General features: G+C 36.8%; 1 protein-coding gene across 9 annotated transcripts in view; it reads right to left on the minus strand.

Annotated features, from left to right (window-relative positions):
* Nucleotides 1–18,931, minus strand: part of ccdc88ab (coiled-coil domain containing 88Ab) — an 81,520-nt gene extending 62,589 nt beyond the window's left edge. For all 9 annotated transcript variants that reach the window (XR_003675591.1, XM_028468009.1, XM_028468007.1 and 6 more), the window contains exons 1-3: nt 18,283–18,931; nt 18,074–18,174; nt 2,825–2,933 (exon numbers count right to left, since the gene is read on the minus strand). Coding sequence is in view for 8 of the 9 variants with exons in the window: in XM_028468009.1 (XP_028323810.1) it covers nt 2,825–2,933; nt 18,074–18,174; nt 18,283–18,345 (273 nt within the window). In the remaining variant the exon portion in view is untranslated. The remainder of the gene's footprint in view (nt 1–2,824; nt 2,934–18,073; nt 18,175–18,282) is intronic.
* Nucleotides 18,932–21,305: the final 2,374 nt, after the last annotated feature.

The raw sequence follows: 21,305 nt of genomic DNA on the forward strand, positions 1-21,305 counted from the left end.
GTGCCTTACTTCAGCAAAGCACCATCTCATTGCAGGACATCAGAGCCTAACACATAATGAAAACCTGTAATCGTTAAACCACACGTCTCCAAACACTCCTGGGATCTTACACAAAGACAAAGCGGAGAGGAACGGTAGAAGGAAGTAGATCTGCAGTTGATTTAACACGAGAACACGAGCTCAGATTTAATAACATTTCTTCTCACCACAAGAAATATGAAGCACCTCCGTGGAACGTTGCTGAATTCATCTGACCTCATGTTGCTCATTGACTTTGTGTTCTCTGTGTGTGTGTGTGTGTGTTCCTTCTTACAGGAAGGTTTATCATTCATCAGGTCACACGTGAAGTAGTCCCTTCTGAGAAATAACCACCCCCCGCCCCCCCTCCATCCTTGAGACTAAAACTAATCAACTTAAACTCAAACAGTGGGGTTAAAGAGCACAATCAATTTATTGAACAACCAGAACCAACAAACCTGCACAAGGTTTCAATCCACTCTTTACGTCATATATCAAAGTGCTGTGAGGAAAACCAGCTAAGTACATTATCAATGGTGTAGATGTCGCTGGGAATTTGAAACTGGTAAACCAGTGAGCTACAGAACGCGTTAGACTTTACCTTTTAAAAAAAAAAGTCCCACCTAGGTGATTATTTAAAAACACGATAACCACAACCAATAATGATCTATTCTTTAAGTTGACAGGAACAATTACAGCAACACTGTTTCTACTCCAGGGAACCAAGTGCAATTTACTGGTAAATGAAATTCGACGAGTTCAACATCTTTTCCATTTGCTGCAGTTCCACCAATGCACAATTAATCAGACTGTCAGTTCCGTATTGTATGTTGTAATGAATTGTTGCCACGCAATGAAAAAGAAAATTTAATCATTGCTGCACATAAAAAAAAGCTACAACTTTTTAATGTAGTTTTAGACACAGACATTTAAACAGCCATTTATAAAACTGTATATCTAATAAATATAATGTAGATTAACTAATAAACATTACCACAATATAATGGATCATTTCCTACTCCTACAGCTGCATCATATTTGATACACACATTTTCACGGCTTTATAAAGCCTACCGATATTATTATAAAAGGCATGAAATAAAAAGTGAGCATTTGTTCTCTTTGTTAAACCTTAAAAAATAATTATCCCTTAACATTATAAAATGTGAGATAAGCCTATTTTATTCATTATTTGCAATAATTAACAATTTAAACAAATGTAAATGTACAAAGTAGAGGCTGATATCAGTATTGACACATATTCAGGCAAAATACAAGCTTGTTTTTAATTAATTCAGACTAAGAATTGAATTCAAACAATCCTCGGTCACACTGTTCTTTGGCTTTGACAGCATTCCTGAAACCAGTGCTTTGCCTCAACAGCACGCTGGGTCATGTTTGACACTGTTTATCTTAAATATACACCAGCCAAGGTATAGAAAAAGATGATACAATATTTACAGCCATGACATTCACTAACTTGACTTTGAGCTTCTTTGTTTTGCATGAAATAATCCACATTAATTAATGTTATATCAAAGCAGCTTTGAGTGTCTCTTCCTTTCACAGGATTACAGAGGTCATGATGGGGTAATGTTTCACCTTTGGTTAAAGTCTAAAGAATCTTTTTTTTTTTTAAAAAAAAGATGTTTTTAGTTATCGTAGTTTTTTATTAAAACTAATCTCTCACAGGGGGATATATAATAAAACTGAGGTCTGATAAGAACAGTTCATACAAACTCGCACTCATCACATTGAGAGATTATTCCATATAACCATGAATTTAAGCGATGAACTATAACTACGTATTAGGGATGTGCACTCTCAGCACTTTTCCTACTTCTTCTAATACATTCTCTGCGTCTGTGTTGGCGCGTTGGATAAATACTTTTGCTCATGCACTTATGAACTGCTTTCAAAGTGGAAATTGATCTGAGTTCTTGGGCTTGATGATCTAATACTGATCCACATAGTGATTCACAGTCCTAACATGATAAAAAAACACATCAACATGTGTGTCAGAATGTTTTCACTTAAGTCTTTCTATTACCCTCCTGCTTGTTGGTTACCCGGTCTGATTCACCTTTCGATGGGTAATGTGGCCATTTTTGGCAATTTGAAACAAGCTATGAAAGCAGGTGAAACATCATGCCGTGTGTCTGTTCTGAATGTACATTTTTATTTCAACAGCCATCATCTTTTACACGTGCTTATCCTGTGAAAGGAAGACTACACCCAAGGCAGGACCATAGACCTTTAGAAACTCCAGTTAACCCAACAAACATGTGGGTTTCTACAGCCACATCAAAGTCAAGTTCCAACTTTTATTTTCCTTTATCACAGTGGGATTCAATCACAGCAGACAGCACAAGAATTGATACAAGGGCCATGTTATCAACATTTAGAAGAATGACTGAGCTCAGCATTATTGCAGGAAAGAACAGAGCTAGGGTTTTTTGTGTATTTTTGTCATTGTTGTTGGAATCATTACATGTATTATTTTTGTTTTGTGTGTTTTTGGTGGGGTAATTATGTGTTGTCATTTTGTGCATTATTGTATATTTCTGTCAGTTTGTATCTTTGTTTTTTGTTTTAATTTTGTGTGTATTTGTTGTCATTTTGTCTTTCTTTGTTGTTGTTTTGTGTAACTTCCTGTGCGTTTTTCTTTGATGTTTTGTGTGTTTTCGAACAAAACAACTACTTTGGAGAGAGTGTTGAAAAACATTGACTTTCGATAAATGCAACTTTTCAAACTGGAGAAAAAGGAAATCGTGCAGGTTTGTTCTTCAAAAGTCCTCAGTCTTACCTGATAGTAGTCCTTAATCTGCCTGATGAGAATGGAGAGGTTCTGGATGCGCAGGGTGGGGTCGTTGTTAACGTTCTTGTTGGTCCTCTGCACCGTCGCCTTAGGATTTCTGCAGCAGACAACGTCATACTGTTAATCACTGTGCTAAGGTCATGTAATAACTTGTCTTGATTTATTAATAAGTTTTGAATAAAATCACTCGTAGCTCAGTGACAGTGGACCCCGTGTTATAACGTGGCATTGACCACAATCTTGCTTCATTTTCTTGTATTGTAACTGAAAGGTTGTCTGACAGGATGTAAAAGGTGAGTTGAGGCTAACTGGATGATACGGTGCCAGGCCTGTGCATTGAATGCGATACCTACGGATCCCCCATAGGGACATTCCAATTTCCTTGACTTGCAAAACCAAAGTGGTGATGAAAGAACAGCTCATCTTTACCACAAGTAGGGGGTCTGAGATTATCAGATATGTGTTTAAGACTTCAAGCCCGTCTACTGTCACTTTTTAATCAATAATTATCTTACAAAATTACAATTTTCTTAATTCTTTGCCAGGCCCGTCTGCAAACACTACACTTTAATTTCTTTTAATCATTTCATGAATAATTAATAAGCTTGACAGGATTTTCAAGATTTCTAGTCAGTCAAATTAAGTCCTAACATGCCTACAAAGATACTTGATAAAATTTCAATATCAAGAGAACTTATTACTTGCAACTACTTTTTTTTTCCCAGTTCCAAGACAAGACCTCAAGTAAGACATTAAAGTACCTATTAAAAACACTCTGTATTGAATTCCAGATTAATAAATAATAAATTAGGAGAGATTGTCATGTGTTTCCTTAGTCTTTGATCAACAATAATCAAGTACACCCCTGTTTTTTTTTATAGCATGCACTGCAGTCTTCAAAGTGTGACCTATATATTAGGGTCAACAAGACCTACTGTAGGTAAAGGAGCGAGGTGGAGGAGGGTGCAGACGGCTTATGAATGTATGCATGCATGCATGCAGTAGATGTGTAGTCATGCGTGTGTGTGTGTGTTGTGTCCTCCTGAACCTGCAGCCATGTCTGTTTCTGAAAGATCAGTAAAGACTGAACGTGAGACACTGCAGAGGCGGACGATAATAAGCACGTTGTGATTTATTTATTTTTTGCATTTTCTTTCTGCTGGAGGAAGCAGGTTAAAGGTGGCGGATTTTTATTCTCCTCGAGGACATTCAGTGAGATGGTTTTTTGGTTGTAAGCATGCAAGCATGTCTGGTTTCGCTGTGCAATCATTCCAAAAATGGAAAAAAAAGCATTTTTAAAGCTGAGTAGCTTTGTTTGGATTTTTTAAATAGCGAGGAAAAGCCCCTCAGTGCCCTATTTTGTCTGAGAAATCCAACTATAGTATTTACACATTCAGGAGGTGAAAAATATTTGAAACATTGAAAACGTGCAGGTTTGCAATAGTCACTGTTTTAAATTATTATTGAATATCTTACATAAAACATATACTGTCGTCCGGCTATATCCAATGTGAACATTTTTAAATAAAGTTAGACACTCTTTTTCTTTACTGTGTATGACTGCGTGGGATATTTTTAATCATATTATTGTTGATTTAAGGTTTTTACTGCTGATTTTAATGTTCCTATAGATTGTTAAACTGTTAAATGTTTTCTGTTGCCTTGTGTATGAAATGTGCTATACAAATACATTTGCCTTACCTTGCCTATGGCTAATTACCCAACCAATTATTATAAAAACTGATGTAAAGATCATTAAAAATTACATTTCAAAATCAGACTGACTCTACATTGTACACAATATTCCAGTTTGCAATGACGAATGTTGTCTGTTGGATTTACTATGGATGTGTCAATTAGCCTTTTTGATTAGCCTCCTCACTCTCACACACACACACACACACACACACACACACACACACACACACACACACACACGCTAATCCGGAGGACACAACGCTCCATTTAATGCTGGTCAAAAAGAACAGTCATGTGATTCCCTTGCACCCCACCCCCTCCCCCTCCCAGAGTCACACACAGCCCCCTTTCAGGCCTTTAGTTGGGGGTCTATTTAACCTATTAATTAAGAGACACAGAGGTGGCTGTAATCCTGTCAAGACAAGCAGAGCAAAGGGGGGAAATAGACGGGGGTGAGAGAGACGAAAGAGAGGAAAACACTAAGTTTCCACTTCAGCATTTCATCATCACCAGTCAAGAAGATGGAACCCACTGCAGCAACACACAATCCCCAGTTTATTTATTTTCATGCAAGTGAAATATGACACGTCTGTGATTCATCCGATTAAAAAAAAAAAAAAAAAAGCCAACAGGGGAGGTTAAATACCCTCTTAGGTGAGCTTAATACGATTAAGGATAGACAGTCGAAACCATCTTAAAATCCAGCATCGCAGACATGGTATAGTCAGCAAAGTTCATCAAACATAGTCAATACGCCGGTTTTGGCGCTGCCATGCTGTCAATCGGCACCGCAACCTTTTTACGAGGAGCCCCGGGGGCCAATGGGCTTTCTCTCCTCTCAGTTTTGATTGGCTGGGTGAGTTGGGAAACAGTGTTAACCTACATATGACAGGCTGCATTACAGTCAGCGTGAGCGGCCAGGCACATGCTGAAGCCAACACACACACACACACACACACACACACACACACACACACACACACACACACAAAGAGGCTAGAGTCCGCCACGTGCTGGAGATGGAGCGTGGCTCTGTCCAAAAACAGCCAGTGAGATGTCATGAAGGACGTTTCAGTTTTAAATAAACTAATATGAGACAATATTGATTTAAAAAAGGAAATCTGATTTCAGAAAGTCTCTATGTGTAGAAGCCTTGAGTGGTTTTACCATGTCAGGATATTACAGATGTTTACAAGGAATGAATGTAAACAGTACAGAGTGAATAAAAACAAGCACTGAATTTAAATGCAGAGTTACAGTTACATATAGTTTTCTGCATGTCTAATAGAGTTGTTCAGCAAATACCGAAGCTGAAATGTTGGGTGAGTATGGAAGCAGATTAGGGCCAATTTTGATGGAGAAAACAATTTTGGGCAAATCAAGAATAAAGTTGAAAAATGAGATTAAAGTCAAAGTTTCGAAAAATGAACTCAAAATACAATATCGTGATAAAAGTCGAAGGTCTACAAAAAAGTCAAATCTGCAGAAGCTGACGAGGGCCAATTCACCATATGACAACAACAGTCTCCATCAAAACTGGCCCTAATCTGTTTCCGTACAGCTCCTACACCAGACTTTTAACTGGTGCTTCTAGAACATCCCACATCACCCCCATTCTTGCTACTCTGCACTGCCTTCCAGTTAAGTTTCGCATAGAATATAAAATATTAGTTCTCACGTTCCGAGCATTACATGGTCAGGCCCCTAAATATATCTCGGACTTGTTGTGCCCCTACTCATCAAGGCGATGCCTTCAGTCTTCAGGTCAGGGTCTCCTAAAGACCCCAAAAATTAAATTTAAAACCAGAGGAGACCTGGCGTTCATCCTGTAGCTCCCAGACTCTGGAATAACCTGCACCAGTCTCTCAGGGAGCTCAACTGTGTGGACACTTTTAAAAAAAAAACAGCTGAAGACTACACTTTACAGTAAAGCTTTTAGTTAACTGGATTTTAATTTTAATTTATCCTTTAATGTTGCTGTTCTTATGATATTTATGCACTCTTGTTTTATTATTCTATTGTGTTGCACTTGTACTTTTACCACAACTCTGTACAGCACTTTGTGATTTTATCTGCAAAAAGCGCTTTATAAATAAACTACTTACTTACTTACTCCTCAATAGCCACAGACGGACTGAATGCTCCACCTCTTCCAAACTTGGCCGTCTACAAAATGCAGAGTATCGATTAATGCCTTAAACTATACTTCAAAGTTGGGTTAAATAACAAAGATATTATTTCTTTTTTAGCTCAAACACGGTGTTGTAATCTCTTTAAGGACTTTGAAGATATATTGCCAAAAACATAATCTGTTCAGAAAGAAAAAAACAGTCAAGTTTGGAAGAGGTGGAGAATCTGTCCCGTCTGTGGTAAATTGAGGAGCTACGGAAACATATTAGGGCCAGTTTTAATGGAGACTGTTGTTATATATTGTGAATTGGCCCTAGTCGGCTTCCGTAGTTTTAATTTTAATAGAAATTATTTTCAACAACATCAATCTTGTAATTTCGACATTATTCTTGACATTTTTTACTTTATTCTTGATTTGCCTAAAATGATTTTCTCCCTCAAAATTGGCCCTAATCCTGTCCCATAGGTCAGAGAGACAAATGCCTCCCCCTTTCTCAGGCCTTTTCTCTTGGGAGCTGCTAGGAATCTGACTCTTGCAAATTGTTTCTCATCACCTCATTTCTGCTAATTAGCTTTTCATGGACTTGTTCCCCTGCTGTCTCTCCACTCCTCTTGTTCATCGTTGCATCCACACACAGAGAGACTACAGCTGAAACACTCAATAGACAACGCTACGAGCTCATCATAACAACAAAAATATGAATGTACCGTCACTGCATTTAACCTGATTTTTGTATCTAACTCTGCTGTATTGCTAAGAATGAAACTCGAGATTTCCTGCTGGCATTTGACAGTAAACCTCATTAAGGGAACAGCAAGGACTGAAGCGTTTCGGGAATTTAAACAATACAAAATCACAGAGACAGAAAAAAGGATGAGTTGGCAATTATTTACTGCAAATTAACACAAAAATCAAGGACAGATCATATTAACTAGGTTAAAGAAATTTGAGTCAAGGTGCAATATTGAATGAGAGCTATATGATTTAAATATATTAAATAAAAATATGGTCAGCTGCCAAATAATAAACATCCCTCACTCCATATGTATCTTAAAATAATGACTAAAGATCTTTTAAGGTTTGGAAAGTATAAGGCAACACAATTTGATCCCGTGACATGCCAAGATAAAAGTATCATACAGCATGTTCAAAAAGCATAAAAATGCCAAAATGTGTTTAATCAATGCTGTTCATGAAAGGTAGGAGATCAAATGCTTAAAGAAGATGTCTCGATAGAAAATATAAGGAAGACATTTGCAAAAAATGACTAAATGTTGGGCTTTATGATTTAAATCTGAGTCACAGTCTTTGCATGTAAATGGTTTCTGGAAATTCCTTTGGATATGTAAATAAAGTTTAAAAACAACACACGATGAGTGTTTCATTGATTTGCATTCCTTTAAAAAAATAAAATAAAATAAATGAAATCAGTTCTGATAAAAAATAAATCAAATCTGCCACCAACACTGTCCGTGAGCCCTTAAACGCGCTCTTGTTTTGAAAGACTTCAGCTCCTCACATTACCAGGGCTTGTTAAAGTTTTGTCCTTTCAAGGACGCAGCTCCCATTTCCTGCCTGACAAAATATGCATCCCCCAGCCAGACTGACGCAGAGAAAAAAAAAAAACCTCCAAATTGCACTGGAGCAATTATGAGTCGAGGGATAAATGTCCGACTTCACACTTTGATGTGGAGAGCATTAGCAGGAACAGAGTGACAGCCCCGCGGCTGATCAGCCTGCCTCCTTCACTCCAGTCCCACTGGAATGCCAGGTATGTCTGCAGAAAGGAGCCATGAAGAGAGCCAACAAAGGCTTTGGTATGAAAAAATGAAAAAGTAACAGCAGGAGAGAGAGATGGAGATGATGAAGAAGCCATGAGTCGAATGGAAGAAGAAAATGAACTACAAACGACAGGAAGGAGAACAGAAATCTGGATCCTCAGCTACAGGTTGCTTTTATACAAAAAGAAAGTGATTAAATACCTTGGACAATGGTAGTTTATTGAGCTTAACATTAGATATTTAGGGACTGTTTTGGTCCTACAGAGCTGCAAATTTTATCCAGAGGAAATACTCAAATTGAAATGTTTCCGCACAGCCTTTTTGTTGGACAAAATGCAAAAGTTCACACATTCTTCCTTGGAAAAGGTTCAGATAACAAGAAATGTGGTAGCAGTGTGATCTAAGCTGATGATGAGTAATCGTAGCAAAACCCTGATAAAGTCAGATCAATGAGATAAAACAGAAAGGCTGCACAAATCTCCATTCTCTTAGCACAATGTCTCTCAGAATGACAAAGCCCTGATGTCTCTGTTATAAAATCATCTTATTTAAGGTCTCGTATGGCTCACAGTTCATCATTTCCGACATCATCTACATACTATAGTTGCACGATACCCACAGTACCTCGCGGTGCCAAATTGTATTGGTTCCTACTATACTAGAAATTCTACACGACGGTACTACCATGGATTACGATACTACCTTGTGCTAGTTTCCGCTGCATAGCGGCTGCCTCTACTTTCCTCCAGGCTTCTGCACAGTCTAAGCTCACTGCATACTGCTACCCGCTTGTAAACAAACCAACATGGCAACTACTGCAACCGAACAACACAGCTGCTGAATGATTGGCTGTTTGCCTCTTACTGGTGACGTACAGAGATATGATAAGCTGTTTCCGCACGCTGGGTCTGCCCGTCTGTTAGCTGATTGGCTGTTCATGTGTTTCTACACCGGCATGAACAAACTGAAGATAGCTCCGCTTCAATAGAAACTCGCTTCAAAACAAACAAGCGAAAGTTCTGTCTAGCCCAGAAGTGCGCACAGCTACGAACACGAGACAACACACTGCGAGTTTGCCGCGGCGTCGTTGTCGTCAGTGGCGCCACTAATTTTGCTCAAAAAACCAAACTCCAAAAGTCACATTTGGAACTATTTTGGCTTTAAATAAGGCACAGACGGTAAAGCAATAGACGATGGCCGTCCACTGTGCAGGCGCTGCCACCAAGCTATAGGAGCCAAAGGAGGGAACACATCCAACCTCATAAAACACCTGTGACTTCACCCAGATTTATATGTGTGAATACCAAGTTAGTATCAGTATGGTGGGCGGTAAAGAATGTTCCTTGCTTTGGTTGCCAACCACCATAAAACTACACAGGAGAAGAAGATCAGTATGGACTATGCTCTGTTTATTTTCTCATTGGCTAATATTAGGCTATATGCTCCGTGTACAGGCTGAAGAATGACGAGTTAAAGGATGTCAAAGTACAAATCACCTAGAAATTGCATAAAAATGTAGTTTTCACAGGGAATCAGTTCCTGTTTATTGTATTTTATCCTCTCTGGTTTATTATGTTGGAGAAGAAGCATTATTGTCAAATAGATTTGTTTTTAAAAGACAGTGGATTATCCTAAGTTTATTATTATTTATTTAGTTATCAGTTAAGGATAAATTAATGTGCAAAGGAAATGCAATCATTATTTAATTTCAACCGCATAAATTCTAACTTCATTTATTTGTTTTGTATTGCTTGTATGCTTTTGTTCATGTACTCTTATCATGCACCAAACAACATTATAAGTAATTAATAAGTATTTCTAACTTGTACAAATACACTGCAGTTAATAATAATAATAATTAAAAAAGGCTACATTATCGCGATAATACCCGGAACCGTGATACTTTGTCTGGTATAGTATCGTGGTTACTCATTTTGGTATTGTGACAACTCTACTACATACAAGCATTTTTTCCAGAGCTCCAACAAATAAAAACAGCAGTAAATACCAAACACTGAGTCAAAAGTTAGAACACGCCAACTTTTAGCATGTGGTCTACTCTAAATTCTGCCAATAATAATTAAAAAATGCAACAAGATGGGTGTCCGACCTTGATGATTGCAGGAAAACTAAATGCATAAGGTTGAGTCAATATGAAAGAGTCAAATGAGTAATTTGAAAAGCATTAAATCTTCAACAGTCAGAGTTTGAACAAGCACTTGAGAAACTGACGGTGAATGAGATCAATCAGCTTCTGAATGTGTTTAACAGCAAAAACCTTCATCATGACAGCAGAACGATGCAAGTCAACAGTTAACGTCTCTCTTTTCAGCATGACTAACAAGTTTAATGCTCAAGTTTTATGAAAACTGTAGAAAAAGAAAGGGCACCATTTTCAGATGTTTTCCCTCAATAATTACCAGTTACAGCTATCTATAAAAACCATGTGACCAAATGAAGCTATTGTACCAGCCCTGCTCTAACAAATACAACTTTTTCAATATATTGAGATTTAAGATATGTCTAGATTTTAAATCTATAGAAATATTTAGCATTCAAATAGTCATAGGCTGGGCTTTGGCTACTTCAACCCCATCTCTCACACAAACTACGCCTTTACCCGCTCACTCCCACAAGAACAGAAACAACATAGTGATGGACACAGACAGAAAAGGGCATGTAGTACGATCTTTTCGCACCCGATATGCATGTTTTATTCTTGCAAAAACAAAATGATACGTTCATGGTTTGGATTGTAAGCATCTGTTGTGCAGGCTCTTGGGGGTAAAAAAATTCTACATGGCACGGGGTTGCCAAGTGAGCCCAAAGAACTACGTGCTTTAACCCAGACAGCTCGAACAAAATTAAAAAAACGGCACAAGGGCAATAACTCCGGAAAAAATAATTGCACACTTCTCATTTTCAAACTCCATCAAGGTATTGATACCCTGAAGCCACACACTAAATTTGGTTAGCGTATCTTAAACGGTTTCTAAGAAAAGCTGTCTCCTTTGATGAGAGGTCAAACAAAGTAAAAAAAAAAAAACGTCACAAGTGCAATAACTCCGGAAAAAATAATTGCGCACTTCTCATTTTCAAACTCCATCAAGGTATTGATACCCTGAAACCACACACTAAATTTGGTTAGTGTATCTTAAACGGTTTCTGAGAAAAGCTGTCTCCTTTAACTTGGACGGACGGACGCACTGACGGACGGAAGGAGCTCAAACCGATATCCCCCTTGCACATTTTGTGGCGGGGGATTAAAAAGTTAAAATATTTACATTGTATATTACCATTTTGAGTAGAAAATATCAAATACAGTATATAATTTTTGGTTCATACTGCCCAGCTCTAGCAACATACAACCTTTTGAAAATATCAACCCTTTGGAAATCTCGTTCCAAGCCGACATCCTGATAATGCGTAAGTCTGAAAACAAAAAAGGGGACACATTTCACAACAATTTCCAATTTTAACTGCCTTATAATAATAACAATAACAACTGTGTTTGGGTTTTTTTTACATGTCCCATTGTCTACCTATTAACTGAAAGCAGCAGCCTGTGGAGGACTGAGTGGTTGAGTGAGCAGGCCAATGAGCCAGCACGAGTCCGGAGTTGGCAGACGAGCAGACTTGAGCAGACAGTTGTCACTCTGACAAAAAAAAAAAAAAACTTAATTGGGGCCTCCTTGCTGGGCAGGGGAAACGAATTGGTTTGACAGCACGACGGAGGCGACCTAATTGGCTGGGTAATGTCATTGAGAGGAGGGCGGGAGATGAAAAAGGTGTGTGTATGTGTGTGTGTGTGTAGCCATATGGGTGTCTGTCAGCAAACAGTGGGATAATCCTGGGGTCTCTCATGGGCTGTCCTGATGACAACTGCTGACCCAGCCGCTCTCACAGTTATGGTTGGAAACGTGCACGGGGCAACACTTTGGCTTGTACAACACAAAAAAGGCATCAAAAAGTATTAACTTTTGAAATATAGAACATTTATCCAAGTGTCTGAACAGCTTTCTGTACTGAGCTCTTATGTTATGATAGCAAACCAGGGTTCTCGCCAGCGCTGTTGAGTAGTGTAGGGGCCCCTACGCTGTGATTTTGATCCCCTATGGCAGTGGTTCTCAAACTTATGTTGCCCAAGTACCACCTTTCTCTTACAATGCCAGTACCCCCCCCTTTGTCCGACAATAACATTTTGCTGAGAAATTTTTGAAAAAGTAACTATAGAACGTAATGAATTAAATAGTATTTCGTGCCTCAATGGATTTATTTCTATAGTTTTAATGAATTTTGGTCATCTTTCACCTGGTGTGGGACAAAGAATGACTCTTGTAATTTCAGTTCATGCTCTAATCAAAATCCTTTCTATCATCATTTTGTGATTTTTGTGTCATTTTGTGTATTTTATTGTTGTCTGTTCTTTTTATTATTCAGTATACTTGTCTCTTTCTTTGTGTGTTTTTGTGTGTTGTTGGTATTATTTAAATCATTCTCTCTCAGTGTGTGTGTTTTTGGTGTCGTTTCTTTTGTCTTTTTGTATATTTCTCTGTTTTTTTTGTGTGTATTTTGAAGTGAACTTGTGTGTTTTTCTCTCATTTAATGTGTCTGTTGTCGTTTTGTGTGTTGCTGGTACTAGTGAGTATTTTTCTCTCTTAGTGTGTGTTTTTGGTGTCATTATGTGTATTTTGTTGTTGTTTGTCTGTTCTTTTTTATTATTCAGTATATTTTTCTCCTAATTTGTGTGTTTTTGTTGTTGTTTTGTGAAGTGTTAGTAACATTTAGTATTATTATCAATTTTAACAAAAAAATAAACAGTATAAAACCCCATATCTTTAATGCTTTTATTTGTTCATTTTCCTCTCTCACTTTCTCAGGTACTTCCTGTAGTGCGGTCACGTACCCCTACACCCATTTGAGAAACAACTGCCCTACGGTGTGATGGCTTTTCTGTTGTTGTTTTTTCGTTTTTGAATCAATACTGTTGTAAAAATATTTGCATACTTTGACACAAAAGTTACTTCCAGGTGTGTATGGGTTGTTTTAACTCTCTTTTTAATCTCCATATGTCCATAACAGTCTCAATATTAGTGCGGGTCCTGCATAAAACCTCATTTAAATTTAAAAAGTGCATATTTGAATCAGTCTTTTAAATAAAATGTTATTTCTTGTCTATACAGTGTCTCTGGAGGAGTTACACCAAGCGTGGGTAACTAACTATTGGCTTTAAAGTAAGGCTGGAACAAAGATAAAAACGAACAACTTTAGCTTCAATTCCCGAATTTTGGCCCTCAGAATTATACATTTCAAACTTCTGTTGTGAAAAATCCCTGCAGACTGACGCTCGTCGGATCAATTCATCGCCAAACGACTTTGCAATTGCATTCATGCTATAAAAAAGGAGATGAATCAAATATTTTGGGAAATGCACAACCATAAAGAGTAACAATTCCTGCTAATGAAAGCTTGCAGTCCATCAAAGCAGAGAAAAGTGAAAAAATTCAACATTTATGACCAGAAGTTGCCCATTACACAACAGTCTGGTTTTTATGTCTTGGCTTTGAGATATAAATAAACCCAATAAAAGAAAACAGCAAAAAAGAAGTTAAAGTGTGAAGCTTTTCTCAAATATCTATTGAATCTAAATACACTTGTCTGGTGACTTGACACATAGACGGCTGCTGCTAGAGGAGAACAAGCAAACAAACAGTTTTTTTCCCAAAATACGATCCGAAATAAAACTGTAGCTCTTTTGTGTGGGAGGACGGCTGGATGAGACGACTACCAACAGCTGCCTCAGTCCAAAACCAAATGCACTGAGGGGAAAAAGGCCACGGACACACACACACACACACACGGGCCCTGCAGTGCACACGCATATATACAAACACAGAGCTGCCTGTGAGTGGCAATCCCCGACATCCTGTCAGGCTAAAGCCAGCCACTCTCAGCTCAGGCTCTTCTTTACAGGAGCAACAAGAAATTCCAGTAAAAGTTGAAGCTTTCAAAGGCAGACAGAAAATTCTGAAAAATATCTCTATATACAGAGGTGTAAAGAGTACTGATATATTCTACTCAAGTAGAAGTACTGTTACTTGATTGTACTCAAGTACAAACAAGTTAAGTCATACATAAAATACTCAAGTACAAGTAAAAAGCAGGTCTATTAAACAGTACTCAAAGTAAAAGTTACTAGTTACTTTCACCCGGCACTCATGTAGAAACTTAAAAAGGAAGAGACAGAATCTTACACAATTAGAACTAAATGTATTGTTGTATAAAATAAATGGTTTGTCAAAATGTACAATTCTTTTTTAAAAAATCAAATAACACCAAATAAAAAAAAAAATTCTCAGGCTCTAAGTATAGCAGGCATTCAATGCCGTTTTGGCGTGGTATATTACATTTAATCTGGTGGGTCGGCGATGATGTGATGCATTTCATTTTTTTGTAGTTCCACAATGTCCGTCAATCATTTTATAACAAAAAAATAATAATTTACTCAAAAACGGTTGGGTGTAGAAATTAGGGATGTCCCAATACAAATTTTTCAGTTCCGATACGATACCAATATTGCAGCCTTGGGTATTGGTCGATGCCGATATTGATCCAATACTATATCAGCACGAATCATACATACTTACATTAGAAAAGGCTTGATCAAGTGATGTTATTCAAACAGAGAACAATAGTCAGCAACAGTAGGTTTGAGAAAAACTGACTCATTTATTATTAACCAATTGGTTACATACATTTTAACCTTCAACATTCTACAATTGAATAAATATAATATAATGTATATCTGAGATTTTAGATGCAGTCCGATGAAATCCAATATTCGTTTTCTGGCTGATATCGGACCGTTAGCCGATATCAATATCGGATCTGGACACCCCTAGTAGAAATGTAATGAATTAAAAAGTACTTAAGTACCGTACAAGTAAAATGACTCAACAAGAGCAAGACCGACGACAACCTTGGCTGAGTAAATAAACCAAAAAGCTAAAGAGAGGCTACATATGAGAGTAAGCAGCTTCACAAACTGTTGCGTTGTGTAAAAAAAGCTTGAAGACCTTGGATGAAGAGGACACGGAGAGGAAAAGCTCTTGTGGATAATCAGCTCATCACGCTAAACAGCAACAGCTTAATCCGTCGAATACTAAGACAACAATAAGTGAGATCAACTCTACTTGTGCCACTCCCACTAAAGTGCACCTAAATGACAGACTGTCCTTTGGAAAGGTGGCACATCATCTTTAGGTGTTAAGAGAGGTGTAGATTTATTCCAGCGGGAGCAGAGCAGACATGCATGAATGCTCCTCAGACAGGCCAACAGCCAGCACAGTAAATGCTGACAGTGAGATGTATGGCATTAGTGTAAAAATATGGAGAGAGAAAATCAACCTGCGAGCTTGAGTTAGCAGACCAGAGCCAGACAAAGGAATCTTAGCAAAAATACACAAAATTACACCAAAAAACCCATAAAGAATGACAAAAAAATTACACAAAAATACACAAATTGACTCTAAAATACATAAGAACACCATAAATATGGACAAAAATAACTGAAAAATAAACAAAATGAGAACAATAATGACTTTAAATCACAAAACAACAAGGCAAATACACAGAATTACCAAAAAGTGCACATACTGACCATAATAACACACAAAACAAACACAAAAACACACAAAATGAGAGAAAAATATACTAACAGAAATTCAAAAAAACATTAAAAAAAATTAGAAAAGGACAACAAAAATGCACAAATGTTATACATAACACTAAAAATATACACAAAAATATAAAAATAATAATAAACACAATTAGAACAATAATGACTTTAAATCACAAAACAACACAAATGGCCAAAAAAATGCACATACTGACCCTAATACCACACAAATTGACATAAGAACAGACTAAACCCTCTATTTTTCCCTGTTTTAATCTTCAGATTGGTCATTATTGTAAATGCTGAGATGATTCTCTAATAATGTGGCCCTCGGATCAGCCAATCACCTTTTTGTGGCCCCCGCTGTGATAACATTTGCCCATCAATGTAGACTACTACAGTAACCCACCGCTTCCTGGGGAAAAAAAAAACCCCATTATAAATCAATGCAGCAAACATAGAGATTTGGGTCCAACTGCGGTACATTCAGTGTGGCTATTATCTTTGTCAAAGCTTCTATTTTAATCTACAAAACAGCAGGAAATGTGTGTGCTGCAGCCTACATGGGTGGGGCGTCTTTCAGCCAGCTGCAGATGACATGACTGGGGGGGGTGCAGTGAGAGACAGAAAACGCAAAGTTGTGCTGGCTAATGAGTCTATGCACCAAGGATGCTCAGCAAGGATGCACACTCACTCCCAGCATCCTCAGTGCACGCATGTAGCACCCCAACAATAAGCTTTGTGACAGTGCAGCCCTTCATGACCCCCAATACAAGCTCCTTTTGTAACGTAGCCTACATTCACTCCAGCACTGGACAGTGGACACAAGCCAGTGGGGATGACCCCCAACTAAAGCCCCCAGGGTGGGTGTCATTAACCCCCCCAGCACTAGTAGAAATACACATATCTAAGCATCTAAACATTAGGGATGTGCATTGCCATGAATCTGGCGATACCATACAATACACTATTTGCTAGAGGTGTCCCGAACCGATATTGATATCGGATTTCGATGTGATATTAGTCAGAAAACGAATATCAGATTTTATTGGACTGCATCTAAAATCTCCGAAATAATATATATTGGTTTTTCTGATGTATTTTTTCAATATCTTCTATTTTATTTTTAAATTTATTTTATTCAATAATAGAATATTCTTATTCCAAAAGGTTAATTATATGTAATCCATTGGTTTATAATAAATGGGTCTGTTTTTTTTTTTTTTTTTTTAAATAATCAAGCCTTTTCTAACATTCCACACTACAAAATAAGTAATAAAAGTTGGTATGATTCGTGCTGTTATCGTATCGGGTCGACAGCGGTATCGACCAATATGCAAGGCTACTATTTGCATGTCACAATACGATCTATCTAAATGATGTGTACTAAATAATGTGATGTACATTGTGATTTATGACAATATCAATAATTACAAATTTCATGTTTACAAGTACAAAATGGTATGAAACTTGCCAGAACAAGTAAATGATAGCTAACTACAATTCAAGCATCAATATCTATATTATAAATATTATATATATAACAACTTTTTTTTCACATTTAACTTTTGCTTCTACGACAGATTCGGATTCTGTTTTTTTATTTTATTATTATTCTTTAAAAAAACTAAAAATAAAATAAAAGAATAACCACATATATCTATAAAAGTGCCCAGTAAGTTTTGAAAATAAAGTGGAAAGATCTTCCAAACTCAAATGCATTGAGAAGTGATGTAGTTTAACAAGGTCTGATGTGGTTCACTGACACCTAGTGACCAGGCATTTATGTGTTATGCATATGTTAGAGCAATTAAATAATTTATCTGTTAAAAACACATGAGTAGAAAAATCGTGATATATCGCCAAATAAGTTTTTTTTTTTTTTCTTCTTTACACCCTTACTAACCATGCAGCTATGATAAATGACACAATTACATGAAATTACTCACATCTCAAGCATGATCTCATTCAGATAAATCCCATCCACTAGTTCAATATATTCCGATAATTTGCAGCCATCGGTGACTGCTGGTTGGCCGACGGTCCTCACCTAAAAAAAAAAAAAAAAAAAAAAAAGAAACATTTGCCATTAAAGTAAGTAGTCATTCAATGTGCAATGAAAGCACGTTTGAATAGTAAATAACTACTAAATATTTACCCAGCAGACCAAAGGCGTGAGCATAAACTGCTCCAACAACGGCGTAAAAACCTCGTTTTCCATTATTTCCCTGTGCTGCTTTTTTCCAGCAGATATGGCAAGAATAAGATTGTGGGGAAATGTACCTTTAAAAAAAAAAAAAAAAAAAACTGGATTCACGTTGTTAGTGCAAATAAAAAGACGCGCATTGTGGCGAAAAAGAAGATTTCCATAGCAGAAGAAGAAGAAGAAGAAGAAGAAGAACGTAATCCACAATCTTCTCGCCGCGTCCAAACGGTTTCTAATGCCAGCCAAAGCGCCTGGTTTCCTCTCACAGAACCAGGAATAATTACATTTTACTCTCTCAAAGCGTCTTTTAATCTTCAGGCATTCTTCTGTTTGGACGTCCCTAGGCTGCACAAGCAGATTATTGCAAACCTGAGCCAGGTAAGCGTTTTCAGACACGCAACTGGACCGTTTTTTTCTTATTATTTTCCTTTTTCAAAAGGCAGGAAGGAATGAGGAGGAAATTCATTCAAATGAAGAATAGCAATGGATAAAAAAAAGTGAATGATGAGGAAAATCCTGAGCATGGAGGTCCTGGTTTGGTCTCCTTGTGATGGTCCAGGCCTGCTCCTCTCCAGCCGTGCTGCTCCCTCCGTCCGACCGCCGCACACACTGAGCCTGAGAGGAGAAGAAGAAGAGAAGCACCTCCTCCTACAGCATCTCCCTCCGCCTCCTCCTCCCCGTAGGAAAAAGTAGGGCAATAATCTAAGCATCCCTTTCTTATGGAAGCCCATTGTTTAAAAAAACAACAACAAAAAGGACGAGTAAAGTAATCATAATAATAATTTAAAAAAATATAGAGATTATAATAATATGAGATTATGCATATCAAAATTATGACTTATCTCATAATTATGACTTAGTATCTTATAATTATGACTTAGCATCTCATAATTATGATTCAGCATCTTGTAATTCTGACTAAATAATCTCATAACTATGACAGTATCTCAAATATATGACTTAGCATCTTCTAATTATGACTTAGTATGTCATAATTATGACTTAGCATCTCATGATTATGACTTAGCATCTTATAATTATGATTTAGCATCTCGTAATTATGATTCAGCATCTTGTAATTATGACTAAATAATCTCATAATTATGATTTTGCATCTCATAACTATGACAGAATCTCATAATTATGACATAGCATCTTATAATTATGACTTAGTGTCTCCTAATTATGACTTAGTATCTCATAATTAAGACTTATCTCATAATTATGATTTAGCATCTTGTAATTATGACTTAGTATCTAAAAATTGTGAAATAACATTTCATAAAAATGAGTTAACATCTCATAATTAGGACTTAGCATCTTAAATGTATGACTTAGTATCTCATAATTACGACTTAACATCTTATAAATATGACTTAGTATCTCATTATTATGACTTAGCATCTTATAATTATGACTGTGATTTAAAATTCTTATTATTTAACTTTTCCTTTTTTTCTTTTTACATGGCAAGAATTGGCTTCCATAGAAACCCGAGAGTCATCATATTTTCCATATGTATCATATTTCAATAAAATGAAGAAAAAAAAAGCCAGGCTATTAAAACCTTGACGGATTAATGGATGTATTAATGGCGTTTTAAATAGAAACCTAATTAATCAGAATCAGATCTATAGGTGTCTGAGTAATTTATATACTGTATGTATTCACAGCTCTGGGTTTGAAGATTAGAAAAATGCATCTGGTGACTTTAAACAAATATATTACGAGCTTTAGCATCAATGACGTTAATGACTAAACCAAGAGCTGCATTGACTCTGTGACCCCCCCCCCCAGACACATGCTATCAACAAATGATGAATGGCTCTCACGGAAAGGAAAGAAGAGCGGAGGCTGTGTAGCACAACAACCAATTAAAAGTAAACTACTGATGGGGGAACCAGGGACCTGTTACCTCTCAGGAGCTCAGTAGTGAAGGGATTTCTGTGTTTTTTTCCTCCTTCAAACTTTTAATAAGCACAAATTCTGCGTCTCTGTTGGGTTAAGAGCAGGTTCTCATTTGCATTTAGATGAATGGACACCGTTGTTGGAGCTTCAGGTCGTTTGGTTTCCTTCAAATGTCTTTGAAGTCAGTGAGTGAGTGACATTTAACATAAATCTAACACTATTTGATTAAACTGAAAAAAATGACTCCTAATAAAGTGCATTTAATTGAAATGTAATCCTTTAGACGTGACATTATAATTATCCTTTTTACAAGGTTTCTGAGCTGAATTCATCATCTCCGTCCTTCAAAATAATAAATACTTGGAAGTCGGGGTGGGACAATAATATACAAAGACGAGACCAGACAATAGGCGATAATGGGCTCACGATAATGATACAAGATGATATTTTCAGAAAGTAAAATAAAAGAAAAAAATGCAAAAAATCAGAGTTTGAAAATGAACCATGCTTTTATTTGACTTTTGATTTCAACTCCTGCATATAGAAATGTAAATTAAACAATAACCTAAATATTTGTGTGTTTTTCTTATTCTTGCTGTATTTTATTGTTATTTATTGTCTGCATGTTCTAATCTCTGTAAGTCCTGTGAGAAATGGGTATGTGCAAAAGATGCCCGTGTTAGAAGCTTATTTGTGCAGCTTCCAAAACAGATTTCCCTATGGGGATAATAGTGTATCATATCATATCGTAAATAAGACCAATTTGTCCATTTTGAAGTGCAAAAAAGCCACTCTGCAAGAGAAGCATTAATATATGTAAATATCTCTCATTGCCCCTGCCTGTAAATGTGTATATACTGTATCTGTATTATTTTTATATAATTTTTTTCTGTTTATATGTTTTCTATTTATATATATCCTCTATTATTGTATTGTTTATTTCATCTTCATTGCACTATTTTTCGGGTGGTTTTTTGGGGTTTTCTGTGTGTTGCCTTCTGTTGTCTTTTTTTATTGCACTTTGAGCTGTCATGACAGTTAATTTTCCCACTGCGGGATCAATAAAG

Source organism: Gouania willdenowi, chromosome 15 (genome assembly GCF_900634775.1).
Source record: "Gouania willdenowi chromosome 15, fGouWil2.1, whole genome shotgun sequence".
In the NCBI taxonomy this organism is placed as follows: Eukaryota; Metazoa; Chordata; class Actinopteri; order Blenniiformes; family Gobiesocidae; genus Gouania; species Gouania willdenowi.